Here is a 17,646-nt window from a genome sequence, read left to right on the forward strand (position 1 = left end):
GAAACGAAGATGAAATCAAGATTTTTGTGAAATTAAGGTGAGTCTGAACATAGTTTAAGGCAATTTTACTTAATTTCGTTCTAACCTTAAGACTAAATTTTGTGTGGAAAATAGAAATTAATTTCACCGAAACAAAGTTGAAAGATGATATTTATTTTTATTTATTTCTGTATATATAAAATCTTTCAATTATCAATATCAGAGAGTTTTCCTTCAATGTCCTATGGGTAGGATTGATGATTATTTAGAAAAAAGTATAAAATATATGAAATATATGTGGAATATATATACATTGTGACCGAAAAGCTTTCGGAAATTCTCATTTAAAATTCGCGCGCTGTATATTTTTCGATATATTTAAGTTTATGTTAGTTGGCAAGCAACTGTCCCTTAATTCTATGCCAAAAATGACGCGATCTGTCGGACAGTTCGTTTACGGCAGCTGTTGAAACCAGTTCACCTCAGTAGTGCGTTGCGAAAAAAACAATGGAAAAAAATATTGAACAAAGAGTTTGCATCAAATTTTGTTTTTCGAACGAAATTTCGTGTGCAGAATCGTTGCGAATGCTACAAAAGGCTTATGGGGAATCAGTTTTATCGAAAACTCAAGTTTATGAGTGGTACAAAGCCTTTCAGGACTGTCGTACGACCGTCGAAGACATGCCGCGTTCTGGACGACCTTCGACCTCTACCACCGACGAAAACATTGAAAAGGCAAAGGAAATCGTGTTCAAAAATCCTCATGTGAGTGTTAGAGAGATAGCACGAGAGCTAGGCATCGGTCGTGAGATGGCTCGTTTGATTTTGGTGGACAATTTGTGTATGCGACGTGTCAACGCCCGGCTTGTTCCGATTCACCTCAATTTGTTCAACATTATCAACGATTTTAAGGCCAAACATTCAATAAATACCATCGAACAGCCACCGTATTCACCTGATCTTGCACCGTGTGACTTTTTCCTGTTTCCCAACCTCAAATTACCACTCAGAGGAACGCGTTTTGAATCCATAGAAGACGTAAAACAGAATTCGCAGAGGGAACTCAAAGCCATACCGGAAAGCGCCTATAAAAATGTTTTGATGATTGAAGAAAGTTGGCATTTGTGTATCGCTTCTAATGGAGCATATTTGAAGAGATTAAATAAATATTGATGAAGATTAAGAATTTTTGCGTTATTATTTATTTATATTCCGGAAACTTATATTTCGTCACAATGTATAATATATAAACAGACAAAAAAGTGTATTAAAAAGGAACATATATAAAAACTGATGTTGCCAATATTAATAATATTTAATAATACGGTAAAAATACTATTTACTTATTATAATGAATCGAAATTTCATTATTTTAGAATAAATTTTCAATAAATACGTTCTAAATTTCAAATTTTAATAAATCTAATGGTACATTTAGCCTATTCCAATTGTACTCAACTCACACAGCAATATGTACCATTTTTCATACAAAATTCATACAAATGCATCTAAATGTATGTTAAAGGACTCGGTTATTTAAAGTGTAAAAATGGTATAATATTATGATTTGACTGTAATAACAATATTTAAAATTATTGTTATAACAAAAAAAAAATAAGAAAATCACCCGTAACGTGATATATATAAACATTTAATCAAATATATTAAATTTATTGCGGCTATAAATCATATTATCATAACTATATAAAATTAAGAAAACAAATAAAATACTATATATTAATGACTATGAATTTGCAACGCCTTGATAAAATTAAAAATAAATATATGAAAATAAATAGTTTATATCTATCACTATATATCATATTTAGTATTAATTACATAGTTAAATTTTAGATTAAGTAGCCAATTTTGTACAACATTTGTCTTAAATTAAACTATTTAAACCACTGACAGGTAATTACATGTACTAATCTAAAATTTTTAACTCTTCTAAAACTCTTTAATGGTCTACAAAAACTACATATTTATTTTTTTTAATAGTTTTTTGAATTATACTATAATTACTCGTATTTGTATAAAATAATAAATTAGAAACATTTTAAATGAAATTATATTCATATAACATTGTTTTGACACACCTGTAGTTTAGAGTAATTATTATGAATAAGTTTAAGGCTTAATAAGTAGGTTGCTTCTACCTAAGTCGTCTCAAAGTCTGCCGATTAACAGAAACTAAATGAATCAAAATGTGTCATCATTATTTTTAAACATTTTCTATTATAAAAATATGTATTATTTAAAACGTGGGTAAAGACAATAAAGAACATTATAAACTTTATATAAGCATTTCAAAGAATTTAATAACATTTATGTTTAATATAGAATTGCCGCTGCGCTTTTGTGTACTTGAAACGCGATACAACTAGGGACAAATACGTTTTTATAAGAAGAGCAAGTTTGTTGCTTAAGTCTTTAGTTACAAAAAACAAGTCTTTAAATTTTTATTGTTTTTTATTGTTTGAATTTCTTACTTCTAAAGTAAATTTATATGCCAAATCTTAATAATATTAAGCAGATTAAGCAACTGTGAAAGACAAACTGCAACTGAGCTAAACAAGTCACGTTTTAAACATCAAAAATTCGAGTAAGTCTCATATTGAGCTCGTCTTTGAATGGCGTTTGAGTTTTAATTTATTTTTAAAAAAATATTTATTTGACATTTGATTAAATTTTTACGAGTGATTGTTTTTTTTTTTGTTAAAAAAAACAATAATACATTTGAAAATTTTGTAATTAATTGAAATTCTAAAGAGCAGTGCAGGACGTAGATTCAGTCAGTCATTATTGGAATACTTTGTGTTACAATAACACCAACTTTTATTTTAAATGAAATTTCAGTTTTAAGGGTTGCCTGAAGATGCCTACGACTATAGTAAAATATCGGTAACAATAAAATACATTATTTCAAACTAATTTAAAAAGTTTTGTATCATTTAATATTCATCAATTATACAATATATAAACAATAAGTCATTAAAAGAAATTTATGATTGTTTTTTTTAAGTAAAAGTTTTCATTGTCCCGGAGACATTGACTTTTGCAATCACCTATATGTAACTTATTCCTTCTAACAATGACGTGAATATAGTCAACCAAGTATATATTTGTTTTACTAAAGGTAGGCTATATAAGGTATAAGTATGCGTCCAAGTAGACTATCTATGTACCCGATATGGTTCGTCAGAACTTTTTTAACAGATTATCCTCTTCTAGTACAATTGCCAGTATATTAGCTTTCATATTCAAGAGTAACTCTATCACTTTCGTAAATTATTTTTTTTTTAGTTGTGAATTGTATGATGTCAATATTTGATAGTCTCAAGACATAGAGAGAAAACTTTGTTCTCGAAAAATAACTTTCTAAGAGTTGTAGAACCATTTCTTGCTAAATACAGGCATTTATACAATAACTGAGGGCTGAATCATTCCTTTTTATTTTCTTGCTAAGGACCTAAACGATGGTCGCTTTGAAATCTCTGTCTAATTGTATATATGCAAATTAGATAACTCATGTTTAAATGAGATATAATATCACTGATTTCGGTTTTATCTAAGTTAATTACTTTTTTGGTTCAGAAAAGGTTATTATTATATTATTCCCTTAGTTAGTGTCACCGTTTTTGAAAAGATCATATAGTGCAAAAGTAATTTCTACATTCTGGTGTATCAATTTTTGCAATATATCGAAACTCTCTTCGTGATCTACTGGTTTTCGCGTGAATATATTTCAAACATATAGTTCCGGGTCTACAGGTTAATTAAAGCCTTAATTTTAGAGACATTTCCACAATGTTTGATTGATCCTGATCTCGAGATCCAACGGTTCGCTTGCGTTCATACTAAGAAGTAGATTAATAGACAACCAGATTATTATATTTTTAACGCAAGCGTTCCGATTTTATCATATAATTTGTATCTTTTTGAGGTAAACTAAAAGTAAAAACAAAACTTTGTAAAATTTGCTTTTATGAAAAGAATGAAGAAAAACTCAAATTTTGTTATGGCACAATGATTAAAATATTATTTTTAATTCAATAATGGCGCTTGCTTAATTGTTTCAACAACATACGCTGCTGATGCTGAAACACTTGGCTTCTACTAATCCGGATTGGTGACATATACTGGGGCGTAAATATTTTTGACACTTGAATTGGCATTTGATAAATTTATAACGTCTGCGGTAAAGGTATCACAAATTGTATTAAAGAAAACCCCTAATCGTACACAAATAAAACTTTACTTTGCATATAAATCAAGATACAAAATCAATCTGCCCCACAGGTAAGTCAGATAAGTCGGGTAAGTCAAGCAACTTGTTCGCATGCAACATTTACAAAAAGTTTAGCTTTTCTGATGTCTATAAAATGTCAGGAATGATTTAAATACTTGGGTTTGTTTGTTGTTTGCTTTTGTTTTGTAATTAATTCATTCAGCGTATAAACAATGGAACATTCAATATGTTTACTGTTGCATGCAAATTGGATATAGAAACTGTCAATACGATCATGCCGAGTTGACTGAGCATGACTCAATTTCCTAAAAAAAATAAATGCAGTAAAGACAAAAACTGGAGTGGGTGTGCAATTGCACGTTGCATAAAATTTGGTTTATATTTTTTCAATTTATTAAAAAATTTTCAGATGTTTTTGTATTTTTCTTTTTAGTAGTATGAAAGCATATAATACGCATACCATATCGAAAATATCTTTTTATTATTGAGCTATGCAAACATTAAAGTTAATGAATGAAAATGCCACACATTCATTATTTTTCGATCATTTTTCGAACAAATATTTATATAAGATAATTTTTTTGTTTCAGAATTTTTAGTGTTTTTTGTATATTAGTCATAAAACACGTGCATTTATAAGTGTACATACATTTATATATTTTATAATTACTTAAAAAATATATACAACAAAAGTTTAAGTCGTTTGCTGCCATACTCATTGTCAGTTGAAGTTGACAAATATATAGGATTAAAATAATTAATAAACATGTGGGATAAATATATAAATCAAATATTTTGTAATAGAATGATATTAAAGAAAAATAAAGAAATGTATATAGCTCTATTGATAGAAATTATAATACATTATTATTATGATATTAGTTTATAAGATCTATAACAGTTTTCTTTGCAATACACGTAAACTACTTACACTATATGTAGATCTAAATGATATTCGTCTTTTATTCTAATTTATAAAAATTCGTTCATCTAAAAATAGCCAAAGTCTCCACAAACCAATGTTATAATTAGTTTAAATTAATCTTATAACTATTACTGTAATGAATAAATTAGAAATTTCCTGTCCCATGACAACAAATCTATTTTGAGTAGAAAAGGATGGTAATTGTGGGAAAATTTTAAAAAATAATTGTTTAATCCAGTAAGTTCTTGCGCTGACCATAGATATGTTTCAGATATTGACACTATAAAATTAATAAATAAATGAAATCAATAAATTAATAAAATAATGAATTAATAAAATTAATAAACCAAAAATAATAAATAAATAAATATTAAGTTAGGGTATTTACAGACGATATGCGAGTACAATTTAATCATCAAATCAAAACTTAAAACAATAGAAAATGTAGTTAACATGAAACCTTTTTACAATTTACAGAACATAACATATACTATTGTTATTGTACCTCAGAAAGTAATACAGTATTATAATATAAAGGATATATATAAAATATCTACAATCTATGATTATAGTAGTAATCCCAAGTTGATCATTAGCTGCAGAAATCCCACATCTGAATGGCAACAAGTGCGAACAAAATAATACCAGTTCAGGAAAGATTTGATGGAAACCACTTGTAAACTTTGAAAGATAAACTCAAACCACTATTACAAGATCCTTTCCATCGGATATTCCCTTATCACACGATAATAAATTTTATGCAAAGTCCAAGTGCTTAATAGAATTTTAAAAACTTTTCACTAGATTTTAATTCTAATTCGAAGAACTTAATTGATTTAAACTTAGATTAATCATTGGTCTCTGCATCAGAAGCGTTCTTGTTAACTAGACCCTTTCAAACTTGATCGCTGACACCAGCAAGTTCTTTCAAATGGAAAATCAAACTTTCATTTCGTTTTATTTATCATTTCCTGAAATAATCAGGAAATGGATCTAGATGGAAGTAATCTGACTTTCATTTAACTGATAAAGATCCATACTTTATCGATTATGAGCGAACGAAGGAAGATTGTTAAACATCATTAACACTTTTTTAAGATTGTCAAGTTATTATTTACTAATAAACAAAATCTATATATCTAATAAAATGAAAATTATATAAAAGTATTCATTCAACGAATCTATGATCAATAAAATCAAAATAATATTAGCTATAAGTATATAATGTTCTATCATAGTTATTTACAAGTACTAATAAAGAAAATTTATATGTTTCATTTACTTATATATCTAGAAATTGTTTTTCATTGTTTCATTGTTTCAGTCAATTCATTTTTATGACTAATTTAAGAATTGCCTTATTTTTAGTGTAATTATAAATTATTTTAATTGAAGTGCCTTACTTCGTAGGTGTATTTCAACAATTAAGCATATTTAATTATTAATATACAATAATATTATATTTAAATTTGCGTATTAAAACGCACAACGCATTGCTTAAATGTATTAACCCCACTTCATTCAAGATTTAAATTGATAAAATAATCTTAAAAAAAATTAAGTTTGTATTTGACGCCAATTCAGATTAATACGCAAATTTTTATGAAAGTTTAAGATTCAAAAATAAATTTAAAGTAGATGTAGGTGTTTTTAATAATTGTACTTTTCAGTTGAATTATTACATTACTTTAGGTTAGAATTTTATTAGTGTAAACGTTGCTGATTCAATTATTAATCAAATGCCATTTTTATTTTTTCAATCACGTTTATAATTTAAAAATGATCAAATCTGAATATTGACACTATTTATTATAGATATTTTCCAGTATTGGCTGCTATATGTAAGTAATTTTTTCTACGAAATATATTTTATTGTTATAGTTATTTAATTCTATATATTTATATATTATATTATTATAATAGTAATTTAATTTATTATTTAATTTTAATTATTTAATAGTTTATTTAAAACAACTTGTATCTTGAATTGCAGATTAACAGTTTGGAAGTCACTGTTTACTATTTTTGTCGCTTGCCTGCTGATAAGTAAACATTTATGTTGCATACTTTGCGGTTTGTATTTTATAAACTTGTTTAGCATATATTTTAGCTTATTTTAATTTATTAAAACCACATATCAATATTAACTCACCTTATCATTGGTCTCTTCGAGTTCTAGAATACGAAATTCTAGAAGTTCATTCTGTTCACGTAACTCATTTGTTTCAGTTTGCAGTTGATATTCTTGTTCTTCCAGTAATTTAATGCGTTCCATGAGCTGTTTCACTCTTGGACTGTTATTGGCCTAAAATTAATAATATAAAATTTTTGAATCATTTCTAAAAAGTTGATGGCGAAAATAGGTTTAAAAAATCCACAATATAGCTTAAAGAACTAAATAAATGTTATTATAGGTGAAATAATAATGAACTAATAGAACATTAACTTGAAAACTGATAAAACAATTAGTAAGTATATACATAAATTAGCTAAATCAGTAAATAAATGTAAAAACCATCTTTAAGCAAGCAGAGATTGGAATATGTTGGTAATATAATAATACGGCAAATGACGAATTAAATAATAAAATTTTCATCAGTATTCAATCATAGCAGAGCCGGATGACCATTAAGAAAATTGCCTGATGGAGGGAACAGTGCCTTATCAAGAATAAGAACATGTAATTGAAAAAGAGTTAATGATTAGTAAGAATAAGAGGCTATCGTGGGATAGACTTGGGTTTTTTAAAGACTATTTAACATACGATAGTGCAAACAATATTTAAATAATAAATATAAAAATGTGCAACATGAGTGAATTGCAACAACAAAATTTTGTATTTAATTAATTTAATTTTTTGTTTTCTTTTGTAATATAATTTATTGCGACGAAAAAGGTGATTTACATTTAATCTATTTTGTACATATTTTGAAATGGCTTTGATATATAAAAAAATCGGAACTATAAAAATTATTTAATGAGAATATAAATTTTTTGGAAAATTATAAGAAACGAAATACTTTTGAAATTTTGACAATTGTGGAACTTTTTTACTATATGAATTCAGTTTTCCTAAATACAATTTAAATTCGATAATATTATAAGTATTGAAAGTGTTATCCTAAAATTACGAAAATAAAAAGAACTTCAATTTATAGGCCATTTGTAGTACAATTACAATTATACAAAAAAAACCAATTAGCCCGTTAATTATCATTAAAAAAACACCCACAAACAGATGAAATAAAATTAGGACCAATCTCTTGTTATCGTTTTATGGGAAAATTATACATACAACAGGAACAGTAAAAATACTAATAGTAGATAAGCAAAAATATCTTATCTAAAGATAAGATAACAGCTATATAAAGCCGTGACGTTGTAATTTTAAAAAACAATATACATAAAATTTCAAAACTTTATCTAATTACATCTGAATATCTCCTCTTCATTTACCTGAGTCATTTGTTTAATAAAAAGTTATTGCAAATTTACAATATGATGTAATTACAATGGTTACAGCACAGCTGAACATGTGAAATATAAATTTTTTCAATTTACTTAGTGAGGGCTTCTCAGGCCTATTAATGAATTCGGCCCATTAAACTTAACTTCTAAACTCATTACCGCGCCATACAAAGTGAATAATGCAAGTAGCGTAAAGATGGATATAATAAATAGGATATCTAGCTCATAGCCAAATAAGAGAGCTCTAGTGGGATGTATTTGATATTTTCGACTTAAAAGTTTATCAAAGGTGTATTATCTGTACACCAAAAATGTGCAGTTAAAGGCAGATATCATATGATTGTGTTCTTGTAAGGTATATTCACGAAAATATACAAGTACAGTATATATTCGGGCTGTAGCATAAAGAAGTTTAGCTGACATTAGGTCCGATAATCTATTCGATGGGAAAAAAGCACTGCCCAAGGAACAAAATACAGGCTAAAGTTCACTCCAAGAACTGTAGAAACAAATGATAATAATAAAAAAAAAACGCTCTTTACTTATAAAAATAATTAAAAATTATATGTCTGTGTTATATTTATGTTATATGACACACAATTCTATCTTAGCTTTTTATTCTATCTTAGAATTTTAAATAAAAATAATCTTACCTCTATTGCAGTCTTTTCGTTTTCTAAAATTTGTTGCTTTGCTAAATTTAATTCCGTTTCCAGATGTTTATTATCCTTTTGTAGTATTTCAATTTCTTTTTGTAATTTTTCAATGTCTGTTGTGTAGGTGCGTATCTAAAAAAGAAACCAAAGGAAATATAGTATTTCATTAAAACAGCAATTTATTATTTTTACATTTTAAATGCAGCATCTGTATTATTTAACATTAGAGCACAAGCTAACGAAAGTCATGGACCTATTCCAGACTCATAAACTATTTTCATACGAGTTTGTACTTAGTGAAGCAACATATTAACCGCATTTGCAGTCTCAGCAGAGAACAAAAGAAGAGAACAAAATAATAGCGTAGCAAATTTGCAGTGATGCCTGTGCTGGTTCCATTTCTGTTTGAAGTTCATTAACGATTGGCAATAAAAATCGCCATTAGCATGGCTTAAAGCCTGGCTTTAACACAAAACCAAAATTATTATTATTGCAGCACTTTAGCTATGCTTTGTCGGCAGAAATAACAAAATCTCCAAAGGTCCTTATATGAAACACTGAAGAGACAGAGAGGCACATAAAATACAACGTCTGTCTTCTTGTAGGGTAACACAAGTTTTTCTTTAAATAATTTTTAACTATTTTTTATTAAACTTTCAACTACAAAATTTCAAAATAAAATTAATAAAAACAAAAAGTTTCAAAGTATTTAACATATAAAGGCAGAAAAGTAGTAGCGGCAACACACGACTTCAGCAATTGTTTGCAATGCAACATTTTCCAGTTGCACATACTAGTCTATGCCACAAGGGACATAGAGTTTAGCCAATTGTCAAGTCATGGGGGCGCATTGTTTTGTCCCTGAAAAAATGGAATGACATAGCATAAAATAGCATTAAACTGAAAAATATTTCTTGCACTTTATATTTTTTCTTTTAGTTTTGTGATCGTCGGACTTGTGGCTTATGTGTGTCATTGAGTTAAGTGTATTGTTTGAACATGCAATACATGATCTGCAAATATGTGGCATATGCATGCAATATAGCAGCAAATGCAAACGAATCTAAATACAATAAGGAACCAAAAACAACTGCATTGACTCTCTTATTTCTTAATATGCAGTAGCCCCACAATCATTATCGATTGGTAAACTGTATTAAAAAGAATATTTTATTTAAATCATCGACACAAAAAACAAGAGTCATTATCAAAAAAAAACTAGGGCATTGCAATCTATTCACAATAACATAGAGAAGCCAGGGACTTGAGTGAAATAAAATGCTTTCACTAATTTTATAAAACAAAGTCTTAAGTCTTAATAGCTGCACAGAAATATGACAAGACGGATGAATCACATATGTATAGTTTTTGATATTGTTACCTAGCGGTGTTCTACCAGTTTGAAGGAAAGAAAACGGTAAGCAGAAAGTACATTTACTCTTCCATGTTAGCGGTGATGGAAATGAAATGAGGAAAAAAAATTAAATGGGGGAATAACATAAAGAATCTGTGAGGAGTGAGGGACGGAATAGAACAATTGAGACTAACTTGTATCAAGTGCCTGAAACATTGAGAGTAACTTGTATCATTATCATATGGATTAAATGGAACCACAGTTCAATTGTACAGGCAAGTGTCGTAAAAAAATGGAGAATATAACTAGAGAAATCTTTTTAATTTTAGCTATAAGACAAATATACAGAATAACAAAAAATAGAAATTCAGTTGTGTTTAGAGCTTGGCTATATTTTAATCTTAGGGGAATCAGTACAATTCTTGGTGTAAAGGGAATTCATTTTACTTTCTTGTGAGTGTCAAGTATGTCTGTTTAGATAGTTGTAATAGGATAATTGTAATAGCCATGGACGGTATTCGATTACACGCATTGCATACAATAATATATTAAGAACCTATGAAGGTCATATTTATCTCCCAAAAGTTTAGGCGACAAAATTATAAAAATCGAAATATATTTCCATATATTTAAGTATAACCTGTTTTTCGAGAAATTTTACTTAACCGGTTCATATTCATAATCATATAGTTTAATGATATTTATTTAAAATAACACAATATTACATTAATTATTTTCTTTTACGATCTTTACATATAATTTATATCTGCAATAATTAAGTATAAAATTGTATATAATGTAGATTAATATTCAAATATCTTTCTAAGCATGAATTTATATAAACAACTTGCCGATTTTGTCCTAACTTTATTTAATTTAATATTTTTTCATATAACAACTACTCGCTTGTACCTGAATTATAAAAAAAATTATTGTTTAACTTACCGTTTGCCATATATCAGTTGTATCCATGCCCGCTGGTGGCGGTTGTGGACTGATTGATGGCGGTGCTGATGATAATGCTGAATCAGAATCTGAATTATTATCCTAAGGAATAAAAAAATGTATATACATTAAAATATATTATATTAATTATATATATGAAACAACTTACTTTAGCCCGAAATTCATTAACATCATCTCTTTGTGTTTTTGTACAAATGTTATCTGTCGTCGTTGTTGTTATTGTTGTTGTTGCCGCCGTTGTTGTACTAAGCAAACGTTCTGAGATATCATGCGGCAATGAATGATATTCATTTTGTTGTTGATGTTGATGTCCACAATTTGTTGTGGCATTTGTTAAATTTAATAAATTGTTGATATTTTCAACATGTGTTGTTGTTTTGTAATTTTCACATGATATGTTTTTATTATTTTGTGTACTTGTAAATAATTTTGGTGTTTTAAAATTAATATTACTTTGTAGATTTTTTGTATTGTTTATAAGCTCAATATCCTTGAGTTGTTTCATCTGTAAAAAATAAAATAAAAATTTCATCACATAAGTTATTAAAATTACTTTTTATATACAACAAAGTTCTAATTAAAATTTTCTTTTAATGAACACTAATATTTAATTTATAATTTCATTATATATAGCCCCCCCTTTGCTCTATTCAAAATAGTTAATTTTGTTTAAATTTTAACACTCTCTTTTGATATTTAAAATGATCTGTCTAAACTCTTTCATATATTAAGAAATTGCAATCCTATCAATAAATTAATAATTTTATTTTTATATATAAAACGATTTATATATAAACCAAGTTACAACTATAAAACCACTATCTTGACCCGCAAAAAAGTTAATTTTAATGTTTATTTCAATAACTTTATATTTCAATGTTTTCAATTCTTATTTTATTGGTTTTTATTTTTTAATTATGTGATAATGCTTAATAATTATTTTGTAATAATATGTTTAGAACTAAAATGTTCTAAATTATTTAACATATTTTTTTTGCTGTGTGACACACATAGATCACTGACTCGAGTTTTTGGAAATCTTAATAAGTCACGAAATCTTATTTTTGTTATTATCACAAAAAAAAAAATATAGTAATTTTTAAGTTATTTTTATTTTAGGTTTATGTAAAATTTTATGTATTTTTTAATGTTTATGGGTTATTTAAATATATTATTTAATTGTTTTAATTGCACATAATTTTAAAATTTGCTTTTTATTTATATAAAATATACAAAACTATTTTAAATAGTTTTGGTTTTCATAGTTTCAATCTTTCGCTCTTTAATATACATTAATTAATAATCAATAATATATAATTATAATTACATGTTAACCAATATTATTTTATTGTAAATTGATGTGATATAGAAAAAATATGTGTTTTACCGATTTAAGATAATAAATTTTTATTTTATGTTGCAATAATAAACTAAATAACACAATTGCAAAGTTAAAAGGATATATTATAATAAATGGTAAAAGGAAGTTAAATTTATAAATTTACACAAGGAAGAAGCAGGAGGAATTATTTGGAAATATACAGGAATAAGTACTACTCAATACCACTTTATTATATGCTATAATAATATTAATCACCAAGATATTTCGAATTACAAATTTCAAAAATATAAATCTCCTATAGGTTTATTTCTATATTTATCATGAAACTAGTAATGAAGAAAATATCTTGAATAATGACAGCTAAATTATTGTATCATGTACAAAAAACACCAATATTTGATAATTAACTTTTGCTTAGCACATAAGGTTTTCAGGACACCGCTTGAAATGTGCTTTTCTTCTTCAAAGTCCCTTCTTCAAAATTTGGTGTGAAAATCATAAAAGTTGGATAAGAATTACGCTTGCAACATATCAAAAAAATATGAATATTTATACCATTAAAATATCTATATTTATATCTTTAAAATTATATACGATATTTGAATTCTCTAAAAAAATTTGATAATCTCTCTTCCATAATCTCAAATAATTCTTTAACTCTCATACGTCACAGTTTTCAATTACAAAAATAATATTTGGTAGACCCCGGTGAGTAGGTCATCTTATATAACTGAAGAGGAATCTGCTTAGAAAACAATATTGTGGCAAGTTTTGTGGTAAGTAATGGTAAGGCAGACCATGCGTGTGCTGGAAAGATTACGTACCTACCTATGAAAAAACTTGTAAAAATTGGCTACAGATTGTAGTGCTGATAACGATGAATTACCATATACTGCATTATATATTTTTAGAAAATAATTATTTAATTATCACTTTACTTTATCGATTCGTACGTTCAGTACATTTTTTTTACAATAATTGATGAAGAGCTAAAATAAAATGTTAGTAACTTAAAAATTTTTTATTAAAAAAAATTATTATTATTCTCTTATTTATTCTAAAATATATTTCATTATTTATGCAACGCTAAAAACTTGCGGTAATTAAGTTTGAATGTAACTTTGATCAGTCGGTGGACATTAATAAATTTGGACGGTGGTATTGTTGGAACTATTAGAATTCTAAATTTTTACATGAGATACTAGGTCAGTTTTATTTTTATTTTAAAACAAAAAAAAAAATTGACAATTTTTTGGTCATTAAATAAAACTGTTAAAATTATTAATAAAAATTATTAATATTTAGAAAATATTGCAATATATGAAAAATAAACTTATTACATATAAAAATGATGCTACCTTGTGCTACTTTATCTCAAATATACTACGAATAACAAGTGTTTATTTTAAAAACTATAGATGTACTGCTTACATCACTTTAGTGTGATTTTGCTATTCATAACTATTACAAAAATGGTGAAATTATTAAAAACGAAATGATTACTTAAAACACCTACGCATTTTTTCTACGATTTACAATTAATAAAAATCAAATAATTATAACAAATCATGTTTTTACCTTAAATACTATTACATTTTTGTTTTTAATTTTTATATATTTATTTTTTTTAAATGATATAAGTTTTTATTTATTTTGCTTTCTACTAAAAATGTATTAAAATACTTAATATTCATTATTTTTAAATAGTTTGTACTGACTTTGCATAATTTATATTATTATTAAGATTGAAGGTCAAATCAAATTTTTTTTTTATATAAATTATATATAAAAATAAACTTCGACTTTTTTACAAAAATATTCAAATATTGCATGTAATGCAGTAAAATAATAAATGTTTAATAATAATAATAATAAATTGTTAACATTAAACCAACAAAATAAAATTTATATTGAAGATAAAATATTATAAAAATTAAGCTTTTTCAAAATAAAAAAATTTAATTCATAAAAATAATTCACAAATATATACTAATAATATAAAAAAAAATACCTATTTTATTATATTCGTAACAAATTTAATTAACAAAAACAATATTATGTTAACATTCATGCTATAAATTATTATATATTGTTATATTTACATTTAAAGCTTCATCGGTTGATATAGTTTAACTCTTTGAAATTACTGTTCAAATGGCAGTAATGTTACTTGACCCTAATATGTCCATTACAGCAAATAAACGACAAAAACGAAACGCTATATTTACAACAATAACAACAAATATAAAAAATATAACATATCTGTACTTGTTATTATATTTAAATTTTCGCTTTTTTATTTTATATTAAAATACAATGTTACAAAGATCTTTAACTTAAAGGTGAAATTAGTGGATTGGATTGGGTTGGGTTGTGCTATTTTGGTTTATAATTGCCCTGACGGTCATTTATTTTATGCCAATATCATCAATGGACTTCACAGACTTTACAAAAAAAAATATAATGCAAAGAAATGTGTTAAATAAACTTCAAGAAGAAAAAGTAAATAACAACCGTGAACAACTGCAAAAGTCAACAAGAAGTTGTAATTTATGTTTAATTACAAAAATTTGTATCTTGCCGCTAATTATAAGCAACTTAGCACACAATTTATTGTAAGTTCCAAGCTTCCAAGCAAAAAAATACACAAAAAAAAGCCGAAAGATATAAAAATAGGTGTGCAAAATGAGATTTAATAACTTAATTTAGCACAAAAATTGTTAAAGTGAAAGAAGTTAAAATGAAGGAAAATACAGAAAATACAGAAAATAAAAACCCATATAAATACTATCAGATGAATTACAATGCCAAGAAGTGTAAAACACAGATAAAAAAAATTCAAAATAATAAAAGCTGATGTGAGTAATTTCAGTAAATTTAGAGAAAGACAAATTTTCTACTAAATTAAATGTGTTAATTTAAAATAAAAATAAATATATTTAAAAAATTCATACATGACAAATGTTACTTTTAAATTATAAGGTCAAAAATAATATAATATTTTAAAGCAATCATGAAAAACGTGTAACAGTGGTATAACCCTTATATTAAATGTAGTTTACAGAGCATAACTATTCTATATAATAATAAATTTTACATTGATATAATTTATTTAACACAAAATTTTTAGTTAAAAAAAGATAGAAATTTGTTTTTTATTATTTCAGAATGATGTTTTTAAACTAAAAAAGTCGAGATGACCACTTACTAACCATACCACCTACTAATGCACAAACAGATATTAATATAAAAATAATATTGAATTTAATTTGACAAAAAAATGATATCATTATATCGATAAAACTGTAAGTATTGTATTGAAATGTTGATTTCTGTACGTATAAACATAAGAAACTAAAATAATTGGAATTGTTTAGAGACTTAATACAAGAATTTATATAGCTGTGGTTTACGCGTTAATACAGCAAGTACAATTGTTGCTTATTCGTAAAAAACAAAAATTGTAAATTTCCATGATTCAAAATAGACAGGCTGCAATTACTGACACTTGATGTTCAAAGATTATATAAGGAAAACTGAACCAATAGATGTTCTCAAAGATTTACTAATAGAGATTACTTGATAGTTTTCGAAAAAGCTATATGATTAGTCCACTAATGATAGTTACTCTTAATAAATAATAAACTAATTAGGCAAAGTAGGCAATGACTCTCTTTTTAAAATGACAGTCTTAAGTAACTTCAGATAAAAAAAATTTTACTTTTTAGAAAAACAAAAAATAAATAAATAAACCAGATTTAGTTTTGGGTAATATGTTTTATGTTTTGTTAATATGTTTTTTAGTTATTACCTATATTATTAATTTTGAATATTTTGAAATGAAGTATTGAGCATGCTGTCTTTAGCATCAGAAATTGTTACAATGGTATAAACCGTTTCCAAGGGTGATGCTTTATGAATATTTGAAAATTTGCAATAAGATACAATTAATTATTTATTTTATTACTATTAAACTCAACTCTTTTAGTTCTTGCTTAATTATAACTTTTACATATTGTAACAGTAACAGTATCATTGAGAGTTGCATTGGATTAATAATGATCAATAGGCATAACCATATTTTTCATTCATCAAGCATATAACTTTGAATTTTGATTAAAAAATTATGTTTAATAGTAAAATCTAACAGAAGTTAAATGAAACCTTAAAATATAGTATTCGATTTACTGAGTTTGTTTGCCAGCAATAATATAATTAATAACACCACAAAAATATATTGTGTACAATTCTAGTCATTAAATTTACTTTAAAAAAATAATAAAATTTAAACATTTATAATTTATTCTTAATAAAATAAATTACATTTACCAAATGTATATTAAATATAAGATATATTTTATCTGAAGCACTATATCTTGTTTGGATATAGCCCCTTCAAATGTTACGATGAACCCAGTAGCTTCAGCTATTTGTATTATAAGTTAACCATATTTTGAATTAGCGCAAGTGAATCCCTTCATAAGTGAATAAGATATACGACAATACTCGTAGAACTGTACATAAGAATCTTGTATAAAAAGTCTGTATATAAGTTTGATATGAGTACATAGTTTCAGTTATAAAAACTAAGTAAATAAAAGTAATTTTAATTTTCTTTACACAAGCAAGCAAACAGAAAACTAAAAGTTGAACTCACTCATTTTAAAAGTTCATTAATATAAGATTTTTTTATTATAGGATAGA

The 17,646-nt window shown here is 25.8% G+C and overlaps 1 protein-coding gene and 1 long non-coding RNA gene across 2 annotated transcripts; one reads left to right on the forward strand and one right to left on the reverse strand.

The window, feature by feature from the left end:
• Positions 1-7,308: 7,308 nt before the first annotated feature.
• LOC119678329 (myosin-2 heavy chain-like) lies at positions 7,309-11,956 on the reverse strand (the record flags this gene model as incomplete). Its single annotated transcript, XM_038090098.1, is given in 4 exon segments — positions 7,309-7,461; positions 9,278-9,412; positions 11,580-11,681; positions 11,749-11,956. Coding segments are annotated over 3 exon segments (315 nt in total), but the record flags the coding sequence as incomplete, so codon positions are not given.
• Positions 7,517-7,868, forward strand: LOC119678330. Its single transcript, XR_005252335.1, has 3 exons — positions 7,517-7,624; positions 7,682-7,704; positions 7,756-7,868. It is a non-coding gene; the product is annotated as an uncharacterized LOC119678330 (long non-coding RNA).
• Positions 11,957-17,646: the final 5,690 nt, after the last annotated feature.

This window comes from Teleopsis dalmanni, chromosome 2 (genome assembly GCF_002237135.1).
Source record: "Teleopsis dalmanni isolate 2A chromosome 2, ASM223713v2, whole genome shotgun sequence".
NCBI classification, from domain to species: Eukaryota; Metazoa; Arthropoda; class Insecta; order Diptera; family Diopsidae; genus Teleopsis; species Teleopsis dalmanni.